General features: G+C 48.1%; 1 protein-coding gene across 1 annotated transcript in view; it reads left to right on the top strand.

Annotated features, from left to right (window-relative positions):
- Positions 1-6,247: 6,247 nt before the first annotated feature.
- Positions 6,248-16,312, top strand: part of KCNK9 (potassium two pore domain channel subfamily K member 9) — an 88,905-nt gene continuing 78,840 nt past the window's right edge. Inside the window, exon 1 of the mRNA XM_059486457.1 lies at positions 6,248-6,830. Within this exon, the coding sequence (XP_059342440.1) occupies positions 6,248-6,830 (583 nt within the window). The remainder of the gene's footprint in view (positions 6,831-16,312) is intronic.

Raw genomic sequence — 16,312 nt, 5'->3', positions numbered from 1 at the left:
GGGAGGAAGGCACAAAGAGGAAAATGAGAGCTGCGCAGGGAAGGTTCCCTCCTCCATCATTTTCCAGAGCTACTGCTCTAAGGACACAGGTGCACTCACCCAGTAACCCGAGCTCAGCTTCCTCTTGCACTCAGCTGACTGAGTCCATGGTCCACAAACACTTCAGTGACTGAGCAAATGCACACAGCTGGCGGAAGCAAAGGATGCAAAGAGAGCCTGTGAAACTAAAGGGAGCTCTGACTCCTTACAACCCAGTCACTAATACTTGTCATCATAATGTCTGTGTTCCTGATAACAGCCTGATCCAAAGGCCACCAGAACTGATAGATATGGCTGTGACAGGCTTTGAGTCAGGCACTGCATTTTTAACTGAGCCACTTCCCAGTTCTTAAAATTGCAACGTTCACTTCACTGCTGCAGCTGCATTGTAAAGGACAGACTTCATTCATGGCCAGATCATTTAATGAATGAATTTTGTAGACTGCAGGGAAGAATTTTTATGGGGGACCTCTGGTGATTCTTAGTGACTGAAATTGCAGTATCTTTCTTATATATTGCCAGTCTCATTAGGTCTTGGAATTGTTACAGATTTGCAGCCCTCCTCTCATGTGAACAGCACGGCAACAACTACTCCTTGTGTGTGACCACCTTCTGTGAATTGTCACTTTAAAGAACATCCACAGCAAAATTCAACACAGTGACTCTTTTATAGTAGCAATTCAAAGAAATGCCCCAAAAGGGCCAGAGACATTTTACAGGGCTACACCTCTGCCTTGCTCACCTGTACACCTGGACCCTGTTCCTCTTACTTGGCAGAGATGGGAGAGCCACATGGAGATGTCATTTTATGGTCCTGCACTGGGAACAGCGGCTAAAAACAGAGTAACCTTCTTGAACTTCAGTCTTTACCAAGCCCTGATGGCATGGAGAAATTTCAGTATGTTCTCTGTTCCAGCCCAGGGCCTGGGGACCACTGAAGGAAGCTTGGACAAAACAGATAAAAGGGAGCACTTTTCCTGCTCTGAAGAACAGATCCATTGATCCATTCATCTTCGGGAAGGATGAGAATTTTTAATGGTTTCATAGAATGGTTTGGATTGGAAGGAGACCTTGAAGATCATCTCATTCCAACCCTCTTGACATGGGCAGGGACATCTTCAATTAGACCATGTTGCTCAGAGCTCCATCCAACTTGCCCTCAGCTTGAATTTTTGCTGAGGAGGCAAAAAGTTTCAGCTGGGTTCAGAAAGAGAGAGGACAAGTGCTTGGGAGAAAGATCCGTCATGGGTCACTGGATAGAACAACTAAATAAGAACTCAGAATATCCACTGATTTAAGGTAGTCTGAGGTTGGGAGAGTATTTAAAGAGATGAAAAAGGACTAGACATACTTGTTCCACTGGCATTTCTCCCTTGTGCCTGCACAGCCTCTGTGGATGAGCAGCTTCTGGGCTCAATGAACCTTGACCTGAATCAGAACTGCTGTTCTGGCCATCTTCATGCCACCATTTTCAGAGAAAGAAAATGGTTTCTTAATAACCTGTGTTGAAAAATAAACAGGTTAGGTCTTCTTTCTAGTACTGATCATATTTTTCAGCTATTTTTCTTGTTTTGGGGGCTTTTATTCCTTTTCTGGTTTGTTGTGACTCCTGTAATTCACCTGGAAGATGGCTTATGGATTGGCAGCTCTCATCCCGTTCTTGCACAGAGAGAGAAATCAGATTTCTCTCAAGGAGAGCCTCTGTGAGGTCCAGAGGCTGGATAGGAGAACAACTCCCAACCCAAGTGCCTTGAGGCTGGCTCTTGCCTTTGCTGCAGAGTGAACTCAAGGTAAAACAGGAGAGCTGCTGTGACACAACAGCACCCACATCCTCTTACCTAAAACGTGGGAAATTTCAAATTCCACTTGGCTTTTTGTGGAGACAGTAGGTGCAACTTTGGGTTAGCAGAGCTGTCAGCAGCCAGGGCACCCAGTGCACATCTCAGAGCTGTCTTCCTGCCTGTGTTCTCTCCCACAAATTAGACTAACCCAAGAGGAGCTAAGTTTTGTGTTGACCCTTTGAGTTAACTTTCCTTTTGGTGACTAAACATAGTTTGCCTCTTTGGTAGCTCCATCTGCAGCAGAATAAAAGACATTTATTTATTTGTTTGTTTGTTTGTTTGTTTGTTTTTAATCTCATGGAGAAAACTACTGTTCAGGAATTTTTAGTCACTTCTGTCTATATTAAAGGAAAGCTCTTCACTCACCACCTACCCCTCCAAATCTTTTCCTACCAGAGATATTTTCTAGATTCTTCTTTACAGTTTCCTTTTCTTTTAGTCATGCTGTATACCCCAGGTCCAGATCCTGCATTCAGGATGAACTTTCTGTTCCTGGGTGTGTCTCTGCCTCTCACTTGGCTGAAGCCTGCCACTTCAGCAGAGCCCATAAGCTGAGCCACAGACCATCCTGCTCAACATCAATCCTTCTCCCTTGGAGTTTGCCTGGCAGCTCTGTTGTAGATGGAAGGATTGAAGGACACTCCCCTTTGCAAGTTATTTTCTCTGTGGCTCAAATATGTACGTGATGTTGAGTCTGGATGAGCAAAGATTGTTCCTCAGAGTGGTGGGTACTCCCTTGGTAACAGGGTCAGCAAAAGAGAAGAAAACTGCAGATTCTTATGGAAGTAAATAGAGGTTTAAAAAATAACTGTTACTTTTCTCTAAGCAATGTTGAAATATTGGTGAGTACACAGAACAGCATGTATTTTCTGTTCCAAAACCCCAGTAAAATATCAATATTCAGATATTTCTCCAGAAAGCACCACACCAATCAGCATCCTGTCACTGTCGCCTGACCAAAGGAAGGCTCTGAGCTCATGGCCGTGCCTTTGCCCCCACAATGTCACACTGCTCTGTGCCCTGGGTCCCACAGAGCCCTCATCCCCTCCCAGCTGCCCACAGGCCCCACTCTGGCCTCCTGCTAACCATCACTTTCAGCTAAAGGTTAATTACTCCAGGGGACATTTCCATCCAAGCTGTTGCCCGCAGGTTGCAGTCCCTGCCTGAGTCCTATTTTTAGACCATCTCCTTCCTTGCTATTGATCCCAGTCACCCTCTGTTAATTAGATACACACAACACACACAGCATTTGCAACTCATTTATCAATTCTGTTCAGCACCTCCCTCCCCTGAGATGTAATTTGGAGCCCTCCTTGAATCATGCTATTGATCTTTCCCAGCAACTTTGCTATAGGATTCTGTGTGTTGCAAACTATTTATAGATTCCTCTTCTCCTGCTCTCCCTTGAGGAATCAGAAATGGGCAAAGGTAATCAGACTTCTATATTTAAGGAGTTGATCAAAACCAAATATTTCCTCTTTTCTCCACCTTTCCCCTCCTTCCCCTTGTTGCTGATCTGTACACACTTCTTTTGGCAGGTGAGACCTTGCTCCATGTCGTGCTGCAATGATTCTGGTAACTCTCAGGTGATGTGATTCAGAATTTGCCCTGGGGGAACTCTTGTTTGCTGAATTGATGGAATGAATTCTTTCTCCTCCCTGCACCCCCTTTGAGTTTCTCAAAGGGCCTTGTGACCAGCTTCATCCACTCAGCTTGGGGTACACCTTTCAGTCTTGGAGATTGACTTCTGATCTGATCCACCTACAAGGCACTGGGTTCCCTTTGCCCCTGCATGCCTCAGGAAGGGTATCCAAAGGCTTTAGGCCAGGAATGAGACAGACAGAGATGCTTTATGGATGGAGAATTACAGTAATGAGCCCTGTGGTCCTAGGATTTGAGAAAGACCTAAACCAAGGGAATGTAACCTGAGGATCAGAGAAATCAGGACCAGCTCATCCTTCACTGGGTAAGGCTGAAAATCCTAGCTCTAATGCAGGAGGATGCCTGAAATTATGAGCAAGACAACACGAGGAGGGTCAGCCTTGTCTCAGGGAGTACAAAAAAGCAGCCTCAGGCTCCTGTGGTAACACCTGATGGTGAGTGAGAGGCAGGATGTGGCTAGGGGAGCTGAGGGATTGCAGCCTCCCCAGGGTGGTGGCTCAGGAGCCATGGGGCTGGGGATGGACTCTGTGGAGCCAGGCTGGCTCCTCTGAACCATTGGGAACATTTTGCTGCGTGTATGTAGGTTGCATGCAACGAGTACAGAATCACAGAATGGTTTCAGCTGGAAGGAACATTAAACATCATCAAGTTCCACCTCTGTGAACCCACACATGGGTCTGAGTGCCTGCCTGTGCTTTGGAGTTTATGCTGAGGCTGGGGAAGGGGCTTTGAAGTGTGGAGGGAGGTGGTGTGAGCAGGTTTTGGAGTGTGTGATGCTGCGGCACATTTGGTGGGGACCTGAGGGAATTTTGATGTGTGGGGCTGTGGTATGTGTGGCTGTGGTGTGTCGAGGTCAGCGTGTGTGTGTGGGGTGCCTGAGTGGAACTGTGCTGTGTGGATTTCTGTGTGCATGGAGTATCAGCACACGACCTGCAGGTGAGGTGAGCGACTGTGCTGTGTGTGACTGTGGGGTGTGATGCTTGGGGCGTGTAGGGCTGTGCAGGTGTGTGCATGGGGGCCATGCTGTGTGACACTGAGGGTGTGCAGGGCTGTGTGTGTGCATGTTCGGTGGTGTGCATTGCGGGGCGTGCAGGGATGGTGTATGAGGCTCGGGGCGTGCAGGGATGGTGTGTGAGGCTCGGGGCGTGCAGGGCTCTGCCTGTGTGTCGGTTCCGGCGGTCTGTGGAGAGGCGGCGGTGCAGTAGAGCCCGCGGAGCCGCTATCCCCGGGCGGCGGAGGTGGCACAAACCGTCCCGGCCGCTACGCGCGGCTCGGCTCCAGGGTGGGAGCGGCTCCGGGCTGTCCCTGCAGGCACGGCTCAGCCCTCCCGCCACCGCCCGGCCCCGCTCGGCGGCCGGGGCGTGGCCGAGTCCGGAGAAGGGGGGCGGGAGCCGCAGCCGCGCCGGGGGAGCTCCGCGGCCGCTCCCTGCCGGTGCGGCGCCGAGGGGGTTAAGGCGCTCCCCGCGGCGGGCCGGGGCGGGCTCCGCATCCCGCCTCCCGCATCCCGCCTCCCGCGCCGGAGCGGGCACGGGCACGCACTCACACACACACACACCCGCACACACGCCCGCACACACGCGCAGGCGATGGCTGCGGGGCGCGGGCTCGCTTCTCCCCGAGATGATGTCAAGAGCCCGGGAGAAGGAGGAGGAGGACGGTCGCTCTTTTTCTTAACGGCTTTGTTCTAAAATCATCCTAAATAAAGCAGCCCCGGTACCGACCGCCGGGGTAGCAGCCGTGAAAGTACCCTTTCATTTTTCCCTCCTTTTTGCCTCTTTTTCTTTTTTAATTTTTCTTTTTTTTTTTTTTTTTTTTTTTTGGTCTTATTTTTTCTTCTCGCCTCCGTCTTTGTGTCCGCCCGGGGCCGAGCTGCCCTCACGCGCTCCCCGGGGAAGCCGCCGGCGATTCTCCGCTCCTCCCGGCAGCCCGCGGCCGGAGCCAGCGCCCGCCGCCGTCCCGCCCCGCCGCTGCCCCGGGCAGGTGCTCGTTCCGCGGCCGCCGCCGCCGCCTCCTCCCCGCCCGCCGGCCGGGGCGGCTCCGCGCCGCTCCTCCCGCTCGCGGAGCGCCGGCTCCCCGCCGCCAGGGCCACGCCGCCGGCCCGGCGCCCCCGCCTCCCGCCCGAGCGGCGGCGCGGCCCGGCGCGCCCGGGGATGCTGCCCCCGGCCCCGCGCCCGCCGCCTGACACCGCCGCCGCCGCCCTCGCCGCGCCGGACGCCGCTCCGCTGCCCACGCCGCGGCCACCTGCAGCAGCAGCAGAGGCAGCAGCAGCAGCAGAGGCAGCAGCAGCTGCCCGGCTCCCCGCCGCCCTCCGCGCACCGCGGCGGAAGGAATAGAGCGCCCAGCCCGTCCCGACCCTCCCGGCCGGCGCTCCCGCAGGCAGCCGGGGCCGGGGCGGGTCGGGTCCCCGACGGCCGGAGCCAGGGAGCCCTCCTCCCCTCGCCCCGCTGCTCCTCCGCGGATGGGCGCGCTGCCGCCGCCCGGCTCCCCCCGGCCCCGCCGCTCCGCCTGAAGAAACTTGGGACGGCGGCGGCCTCCGCCTCCCCGCCGCGCCCCGCCCGGGCTGCGGGCGACCCTTCCCCGCGCCGCCGCGCCAACTTCGCGGGGGGACTCGCCCGCCGCAGGACTCCGTGCCGGGGCCGTCGGCCCCTCGGCGGGGACCCCCTGCCCCTGGCCTCGGTGCTGGGGAGGAGCGGGGGGTGCCCTGGATGGCCCTGCGCACTGGGACGGCTTGGTTTGGGCAGGTCCTGCGCAGAGTTTCCCGGCTTCAGGGCACCTGGTCCCGGCGCTCCAGCAGCCTCCTGTGCCTCTCTTCTTCCCAGGAGCCCGAGCAGGCGGGCGGGGAGCGACCGCCGCCGCAGCACAAGCTGCCCCGGAGCGGCGGCAGCGGCGGCGGGCGCCGCCGGCCCCCCCGGCAGCTGCTGCCCTGCTGTGGCTGCTGCGGCCTGTCGGAACCCCGGGCGGTCAGGGGGGGACATGGTCCCCTCACTCGCCCCTTGCTGGCGGCCATGAAGAGGCAGAACGTGCGGACCCTGTCCCTCATCATCTGCACGTTCACCTACCTGCTGGTCGGGGCTGCCGTCTTTGATGCCCTGGAGTCCGACAACGAGATGCGGGAGGAGGAGAAACTCAAAGCCGAGGAGATCCGGCTCAAAGGAAAGTACAACATCACCAGCGAGGACTACCGGCAGCTGGAGTTGGTGATCATGCAGTCCGAGCCGCACCGCGCCGGAGTCCAGTGGAAATTCGCCGGCTCCTTCTACTTTGCCATCACGGTCATCACGACCATCGGTGAGTGACTCCCCTCGATGAAACCCTGTGGGGCCATGGCCGGGGCTGGGGCAAAAACTTCCTGGGCTGGAAAAAAAGGGAGAGGGGCAGGGAGGCTGTGGCGTGCAAGGGTGTCTGTGCTGGATGAGTCTTTTTGCTTCCGTCCCGTGTTACGTAATTTAATGCTCTTCTTGGGCACTTGTTGAACTTGAGGGTGTCCCGCACCTCTTCTCCTGGAGATGGATCCTCTGTCTCTTGTGTGACTGGAGAAGAGTGGCGCTGGTCTGGCTAGGGGCATTGGCACTGACCAGGTGGCTACCATGGTTCTGTGGCTTGGATGGAGACATAGAGGGAGGAAGAGGGAAGAGGCAGAGTGACACTCCTGGGGTTCCCCTCAGGAAGAAGGCCCTGTTATTACACTCCTTCTTCCACCTTAAGAGACACGGGGAAAACTTGGGCAAAAAGCAGCCTGGAGGAGAATGAAAATGATGAGGGCATGGGAACTGGATCAGCTGGGAAAGCCCTTCACGTAGCCAGGCATGGGTAGAGCTGCTTTTGCAAACTTTGTTTTGGAGTTGGCAAGGGCAGTGGTGGTGGTTCCCACAGCTGTGCCCAAACCCTGGGCACTGACAATGTGTTCCTGGAGTTTTTATTGCAACTGGAGCGTCTGATGTGACAACAGGTCACAGTCTGCATTTCCCCTTTGTGGGCAAATAGTCTGCCAGGCAAAATGATGCTGGCTGTCACATCCGTGCTGCCCAGCCTCCCAGATGTGCTGCTTCTCAGGACAGTCAAGGGGCAGTCAGTGGACACAGCCACAGGCTGTCATTTTGTACTTCCCTGCTTCCCGCAGCTGAAGCTGAGAATTTGTCACAAAGTTTGTTTCTCTGCCATAAAAATAAATACCACTGTGACTCAGAGGCTGCGGAGTGCACCCAGAACTGTGCTACAACTCTGGCTTTGGCTGGATGAGCAGGTTTACTCGTGCTGGTTTGTGTTCTTTTAAGGTGGGTTTACTAAGACAGTTGATAATGTTTTTTCTCCCAGAACTTTTAATACCTGTGGAGGTCTGAAGCGACCCCTCTAACTCAGTGGCTGTTTGATAGTGCATTATACATAACGGGACATGAAATTAGTTCTCTTGTTAATACATAAGGACTTGGTCTTTTTGCCACGTAGGGATTGTTATAAGAAATTTTCACAGTGCCGCCGGAAGATACTGAGTTTTGAGCAGAACGTGCTGTCCACTGCACTTTGAAAAGTGTCTCCTTATGTTTGTATTTGACTATATTCTACCTGGGGCAGTAAAAAATTTATTTTGAAAGACCATCTGACAGTATAAAGCCTATTTGCCCTTACAAAGATAAGATGTTTAAGGGTTAATTTCCTCTACCTTTCTGTTATTAGCTATATTAATACAAATGCATATATTATCAGGTCATGGAACATAAAGTAGAATGCAACTTTGGCTGATGATTTGTATTTCCCGCTGTTGGTTACAATGTCAGAACTCTCTTTCCTCCTTTGACCACTGAGTCTCTCCTCCTCAGCCTGTCTCTTGCCACTTGTGTGTGCTAAGTGAATGCTGTTCTGCTCCTCTGTGTTACAACAAGCCTTCCACACACTCCTGGTACTCACAGTGCCTGTACTCCTGCCCAGGAGCTGCCTGCAGTACTTGCTATGTTCTTAAGCTCTGTTGGTGACAGGTAGAAAGGGTTGTTTGTACTGTAGTTTGCTGGTTTGATGGTATTTTACCCATAAACAAGTACAACCTGCATGGGAAGTTGTAGCATTTTCTCCTTCAGAGGGCTGGGATTTGTTTAGGAAGCTCAGAGTACCTCAGAATGCATTTCTGTAGGCAGGGGTGCTTTGGGATGTATGAATTGTTTAAATTTAAAAATGTGTATAGCAACAGGGAACCACTGGGAGGAAGACTGATAATAAAGAATGGTGCAGAAAGTTGCAGACATTCTGTAACAATTGTTCGCTTGGGAAGCTGTGCTCTGGGAGGATATCTGATCCGTCTTTCAAAAGTTTATTAATAGTTGCTCTCTGCATCTTGCCAAATGCAATTCTATTTTTTGTATCATCTCTTCAGTACTAAAGTGGCTTCATGATGTTGTCTGATCTACAGCTAGTCTGTAAAAGTAAGCATGGAAGATTTTTCTTTAATTTCTTATTTATCCTAAACTAATTTGTCTCACGGATGGAAAAAAAAAACCAAAAACTACTTTGTTTAAGTTCTTAGAAAAATAAGAGTTGTTATCTATGTTTCTTGTCCAGGGAAGTGACCTAAAATATTCATACTAATATTTTGTGCTGGTTATTTCTTTTCAAATTTGTGTGTATGCTCTTTTCTCCCTCCAAAACCTTCTGGATAGACTTCCAGAAGCACATACAGTAGAGTGTGCATTGGTGAACCTGCTTTACTCAGTAGATACTCCAGCAAAAGTGTGTCTTAAATATCATTGAAGGCTGACCTTTAAAAGAGAGTGAACAAAGACCTTGCCTAATCTGGAAGGGTACCTCTATCTCTACAAAACGTCCCTTCAGACAAAGCAGTGATAAGAATCGGCGGACCACAAAGTCGAGCAAGATGCATATGGTTGCAGATTAATTTATGTCTAACTTAATTGTGCTCTGTGATACTGCCATGCTAGCAACATGTCTGGAGTGATTACCTCTTCGCTGTGCTGATTTCAACTACTGTGGCTTTAATTTAATCAAAGGTGTTCACGGTTGGCCATGGCCCATCAGTTGCCAGGAAGAGCTTGGTGCTTCTCTTCTAGTGCCAGGGGACAGGTCCAACAGTGTCCCCAGACCATGGCACAGGTGCCCCATTGCCCCTGAGACGTGGGGCTGCAGGGACAGCTCTGGCAGTGTCCCCAGTCTATGGTGCTGAAAGGACTCACACGGCAGTGTCCATGGTACTCAAGGTCTAAGTCTGGCAGTGTCCCCGGTGCGTGGCACTGGAGGGGCAGCTCTGGCGGCGTACACTCTCCATGGTACAGAAGGGACAGCTCCGGCAGGGTCCCCAGTCCGTGATTCTGCAGGGACAGCTCCGGCAGAGCCCTGGGGCTGTGGTGCTGCAGGGACAGGGACAGCTCCGGCAGTGTCCCCAGTCCATGGTGCTGAAGGGGCAGCTCCGACAGTGTCCTCGGTCCGTGGTGCTGAAGGGACAGGGACAGCTCCAGCAGGGTCCCCGGTCCCTGGTTCTGCAGGGACAGGGACAGCCCCGGCAGAGCCCTCGGGCTGTGGTGCTGAAGGGACAGGGACAGGGACAGCCCCGGCAGAGCCCTCGGGCTATGGTGTTGAAGGGACAGGGACAGGGACAGCCCCGGCAGAGCCCTCGGGCTATGGTGCTGAAGGGACAGGGACAGCTCCGGCAGTGTCCCCTGTCCATGGTGCTGAAGGGACAGCTCCGGCAGTGTCCCCTGTCCATGGTTCTGCAGGGGGAGGGACAGGGACAGCTCTGGCAGTGTCCCCGGTCCGTGGTGCTGAAGGGACAGGGACAGCTCCGGCAGTGTCCCCGGTCCCTGGTTCTGCACTGACAGGCACAGCCCTGGCAGAGCCCTCGGGCTGCGGTGCTCAGGTTCGGCTCCCGTCCGCCGCCGCAGCTCCGGACTCACCTCCTCGGGCAGGCTCTGCCGCTTGTTGCTTGCCGTGGAATCGCATCATCAAAGATCTGTTTGGAAGGGACCATGAAAACCTGGAAATCTCCTGTGTGAGGCAAAGCACTGAGATTTGGTCAAGTCTCTCATTTCCTCTAATCTGTGGTATTTGGCTTTTATTGGCGGATGCTTAGGGGTTACTGCTCACTTGTTAAGCTGAGTATTAAATTTAAAAGTGAGAGCTAATTAAGTATATGAAAACAGGTTTGTTTTTTTTTTTTACCTGGGGCAGAACATGTGTTTCTGTTCCTCAGGTGCAATGTTCTTGTTCTTTCTTTCCTTTTCTTTTTTCTTTTTCTTTTAAACCAACACAACAATGGAAAGGTTGACAACAGCAGGTGCTACAACACTAGATGAGTCTGCTCTTAAAATCAATTAGCAGAACATCCTCTCCCCCTCCCCTTCTTCTCCCCCAGCTTCTACAAAGTTTTGGTTGTGTTTGAATTGTGTAAAAGTTTTTAGGGGATCAAAAAGAGTTAATAAGCTTTTTTTGGCTCTCACCAGGTGCTGCATTCATTTCAGGACTGTTCTTGTTTCAGAGTGAGCTAGTATGAATTCCTATCCATTTCCACTTGCACAGTCAAAATGATGAAAAAGAGTGGTTTAATGAAGCTCTTCATCCAGCTATTTGTCTTCTATGAGATACGCTGTAGAATATGCCACAGAGTTCATCTAAAGGCTTGATACTATGAATAAAAGCACCACTTTCCAAAAACAAAAGATTATTTCTAGGATTTCTAGCAAGTTTTAATGCCCTTTTCTATAGGTCATTAACCTGCTTTTCTGTAAGCAGGTGTCAACACTGTCAAAATGTGTTATTGGTATGGATATTGCTCTATCATTTAGGGCTTAAAGGGTGATAGTTGTACTTGATTTAACACTACCAAACTCTAGTAAACATTGGAGGCTTGTGCAGAATGTAAAGAACTGAAAGCTGCTTGTGTCACCGTAAATTGAAATGAAACAACAAACAGATTGAAAATTTTTATTCATTTATTTTTTCCTGAGAAGTTACTCTAAGGGGACCAAAATTAAGGCAGTGTGTGCTGTGAATTATGAGTCTCCTTTTGAAGCTTTTAGGACTCTGTTTTCAGTTTTGAACCTACTATAAGCAGTGAGTGAACTATTCAGATAAAATACTTTTTAAAAGAATGTCGTGCAATACCTGTAATGGTGAATGAACATCCACCTCTTGACAGCTGGTTGGCTGCTGAGTAGCCAAACACTCAGGAGCTGTCTGCATCCAGATGAGGACATTTCATACTTCTGGCAGATGGTGTCCTGACAGGGAGTTTGAACCTGCATTAATGAACTAAGCAAACACATGCTTAAATCCATTTTGGGACAGTGGTTGAGTCTCTGTGTTCTTTCTCTGCATTGTTTTACCCTTCCATAAAATGGGTGAAAAAACACCAACTTAGTAGTGCAGTGATGTCTCTAATCTGGGTAAGGAAAAGATTGAAGTGTTCTCACAAGTGAATTATTTTGTCTGTTGCTCCTCTTTTAAGACTAACCTCTGGTGTTTTGAGTCTGCTCTTGGTTTTTGGTGGATGGTAATATTTAGAGCTAGTGCATTGAAAAAGTTTGAGTAGGCAATCGTGGCAGATGGACAACCTGCAATGGAAAGAAAAAAAAGAAAGGAAGAAAACAAGACATGTAAGGGAAGAGATTAAAGGTAAAGACACAAATGCTTTGGTCAATTAACTGGGGCATTCATGACTTGCCAGGACCATGAAGGTCATATCTTGTAAAAAAACCAAACAAGCACAGAGTAGATTAAGCCAATCAATTATTAATAAATTCAGGTGAAAGCAGAGAGCAAGATTTTCTGGTGAGACAAATGCTTGTAGGTGCACTGAAGTAACAAATCTCTTCATTCATGCCATCTGAAACTTTAGTGGAGAATACTGGATGCTGAGGACCTGAATATCTGCTGGTGGTATCTCCAAAGCAAGAAGGAGGTCTGCTACAGTGAGCCCTGTAAAGATGGACTGTGTGTGGGATTTTTCTCCCCTGCAAAACTAGAATAGTCTGGAAGATTGTTTCACACTATATTATTTGTCTGATGAAAATTAAAAAAAAAAAAAAAAGAAAACAAAATCAGAATAGTGTTCTGCCAACAAAGGAGACTTTGAGGCTACTTTGCTCACATTTGTGGATAAAGTTCTTTGAGTTCTTGAAAACTGGTTTTGCAATGATACCTCACATTCCTGCCAGAGGCAATTCAGCAAAAGCTTTTTAAAAATCACTGATAAACAAATAAAAATTACAGCTCAGAATAATGTTGAGCTGCAACTTCCCACAGTGTGGCTTATTGACAGTGCAAACATAATAGTAAGAGTTGGAAAACAGTTTTGGGGAAATATTGAGAAACCTCTGGCCACTGAACGAGGTGGAGGTGTCTGAAGACTTCCTTAATGTAACAACACTGGAGAAATGAGTGTCTTGTGGTTTTTTAGTATTTGGTGCTCACTTTCTCCTAACTACTCATAACTTCTTTTTTTACCTGAAGCAAGTGAGATTTAGATTAACCATGAAGAAAACTCTTCCCTGCTGTCAGGATGGTTGTGTGCAGGTAGAGACTGCCTAAGGAGGCTGCTTTAAAAAGAGATAACACAAAAATTTCCCAGGAATGAATAAGCTGCAGCTGCTTTTGCCTTTGGGAAGGAAAGTGGACTGGCTGACCTCTTGAAGTCTTTATCAGCCGTATGTTCTATGATTTTCTGAATCTTCCTCTTTTTCCCTACTTCTTGAGACCTAGTAGTTCTTGGGTCAACTTGTTTCTCTTGAGAAAAAAACCCACAAAGATATATGAAATTCTGTTTTCTCCACTTTATGGTCTTTGCTTATTGATTATTTTTCTAGCCAGTAAACCCATTTATGGACCCTTGCAAGTGTCAGAATAGAAATATCTGTGTTTAGCCACAGTCAAGGTTAGAAGCTAGAGGTGTTGGTAAGTGTTTTGGGAAAGAAGTTAGCTGAAGGAGAAGATGATCCTGCTGATACAAGGATGGCAAGCAGAGGTTCACAGGGCAGAACTTGGAGTGAATGAAGGTGTTTTTGACTAAGAATAAGGAAATAAACTTAGCTATTGGCAGTGGTCTTATGCCTGCTTCAAATAAAAATAAAAAAAAACCTTTTGCTTTTTCTTGGGACAGCTTCACAACTATGAGGCTTGACCAAAGGAAAACTGATTAATGGAGAGCTTCCCAGTTGGACACCATGAGTTTTGGGACTGATGCTGCTGGTCTGGCACCAAGGACAGCCGAGAATGCTGTTGTGTTTCCTCGAATGCCATGTGAGCTGAGGTGCTCAGTTCCTTCAGTGTCGGAGCATGTTTCCCATAAATGCTGAAATCCTTTCTCGTGGCTTTGAGCTGGAGCTGCACAGAACTTTATATTCAGAATGCTGTACTGACATTAGGTGATTCATCTTCACAACACTTCTGTGTAAAAATTATCCTCAGTTTAGAAAAAAGAAGAGAAAATGACTTTCTGAAGACTCAGGTTGGGAGCTATTTTCTAATTGCCAAACTGCTCACTTCTTTCTCTTTTGGCTGACATGGCATGAGTTTGCAGCCAGATTGAACAGTGGAGATGAACCAAAGTCAGAGGTCCATAAGGAGTTCAAGGTGATACTGGCAAACTCCTGCAGCCTAGGTCTTCTGACATGCAGTAATAGCAGAACCTGGAGCTTATTTCATGGAAGTTCATGTGCTGTTCTGGCTAATTATCTCTGTTATTACTATGTGTCTTCTGTCAAAGGCTCTTTAGGCTATCAGGTATCCACTTGCTGTGGATTTTACTGAAGGTCCTTGGCTGGATATAGTTAGAGGCCACATCAAAGATCCCCTTCCCCTCTAACAGAAACTAGCAAGGACACTTACTGGTGATGCAGAGCTAATGAGTCCTTGATGCCTGTATGTGGAGCTAAGAGGTTACTGCAACAGATGTTTGCTGCGTGTAGCAGGCTTATTCTCCTCTTTTTGGATAGTTTTCAATGAAGCCGTGGACTCCTTCAGAAATGTCACCCATGGACATTGCTGCAATGCAAATCAGTTATAATTTGTTATTTTCTCAGGATAATAGTACATGGAATCTGCTGATTTTAGGCAGATTTCCATGCTACCAATACCCACCAGGTATCTCTGACTTGATTAGCTACAACTAAAATTGATATTGCTGGTGTTGCAGCTACAGCATTTTCTTTGATTAAAGTGAGACTGTCTATGGACACCTCCTCTATAAAAGAATATTTGGGAAAAAAAAAAGGAAAAAAAACCCAAAACCCAAAACCCCAAACCCAGAAATAAAGTCCTGATTCAAGGTTTATTATAAGTAACAGAGAAAATATTTTGAGTAACAGTTGTTTTGGATCAGGCCATTATTTGACAAGAATTCTTCAATGCGAGGAGCTATATTCTATAGCAAACCAACTAATGGAAAATATCTTTAAAATTAGTTTTCATATTTATTTATTTTTAATAATGGATTTGACATTGATATTTATACTGATTTGTATATTTTAAATTGAAACTGAAAGGCTGAACTTACATGCCTAGTGCATACCTCAAAATTGAGCAAAGAGAAATCTTGAGGAAGAATGTTGATGTTTTTATTCTATTTTTTTTTGGTGGAGTGTGATTCTTTTCTTGCTGTTTGTGTGTATTCCTTACTTTCATGACTCCCAGACAGTTAACAACTTCTTCTGATCTATCACTTTATGATCCACTGAGATGCTTTTCTTTTTTTCTCAAGTGTAATGGGCACTTATATATTTTTCCATTTCAAGGGAAGAATCCCTGAAGTTTCTTAGCAGTTTTTTTTTCCTTTCTAAGGAGTTCAATGATTTTTTTTATTAATACCTGGCCAATTGCCACAAGAGGCTTAGCCAGCTATCAGTTGGTTAAAGGGTTCAATATCCTCTTTAACTGCTTTCATTATGGAGGTGATTAGGGCATGCCAGTGAAAAGAATCTCTCTACTAAGGGCTCCTGTATTTGTTACTTATTAGGATGATTAGAAGGGAGCAGCTTTGTCCTTTCAATTCCCTGCACCAGAAGGGAAAAAAGAACTTCAGAGAAAAGCAGGCAAGTAGTGGGGTTAAAATATATCTGATGGGAAGCTGATTGTCTCCTTGCTTTCCCATCAGAGAAGAGGACCTTCCTTCTCAAGCAGAAAAATTTCACAGAGGGCTTGAGGGCACAGATTGATGAACGAAACCTGCTGCAGCTCTCTAATTGTGTAGTGCAGGAGATTATCTCTAAGGAAATGCTCACAGACTCCCAATTTAGGGATATTCGTGACATATTGAAGGGAAGATAGAAATAAGGAGATCCACTCCCAAGGCAATTGGCAATGTCAGCAATTTCAGATGTGTGCTACCATTAACTCATTACAGGGGTGTTTTGGGTGGAGATAGAATATTCTATTTCTTCCACCCTCTTTTCTTTTGATGTCCTCTGAAGAGGATGTCCTCCTCCTATGTTTAAACCCACAAGGGCTATGGGAACTGTGTCAGAAATTAAATGTTGTAACAAACCTAAACCACTTGAGTTTTGATTTGTCACTCTGCTGCATTTCACACCCACATGGAACTTCTCAGGACCAGACACAGTAGGAAAAGGTGTCAAATATTCCTGTTTCAAAGGGATATATCTCCATTACTTGAACTAATGAACAGTTGCTGTTAGTTTTTAGTAGTTTGAACTGTTATAGTGAAACAAGGCTGACTTCACTCAGTGCAAACAGTGTTTGCAGCAGTAATAATTTTTAAAAAATCTGCAGTTTGGTGCTTAATTTAACTTTGCTCTGGATACATCTAAAATACTGTA

This window comes from Ammospiza nelsoni, chromosome 1 (assembly GCF_027579445.1).
Source record: "Ammospiza nelsoni isolate bAmmNel1 chromosome 1, bAmmNel1.pri, whole genome shotgun sequence".
NCBI lineage: Eukaryota > Metazoa > Chordata > Aves > Passeriformes > Passerellidae > Ammospiza > Ammospiza nelsoni.
Note: the sequence above shows the minus strand (reverse complement) of the source record. Positions and strands in the feature narration are given on the sequence as shown.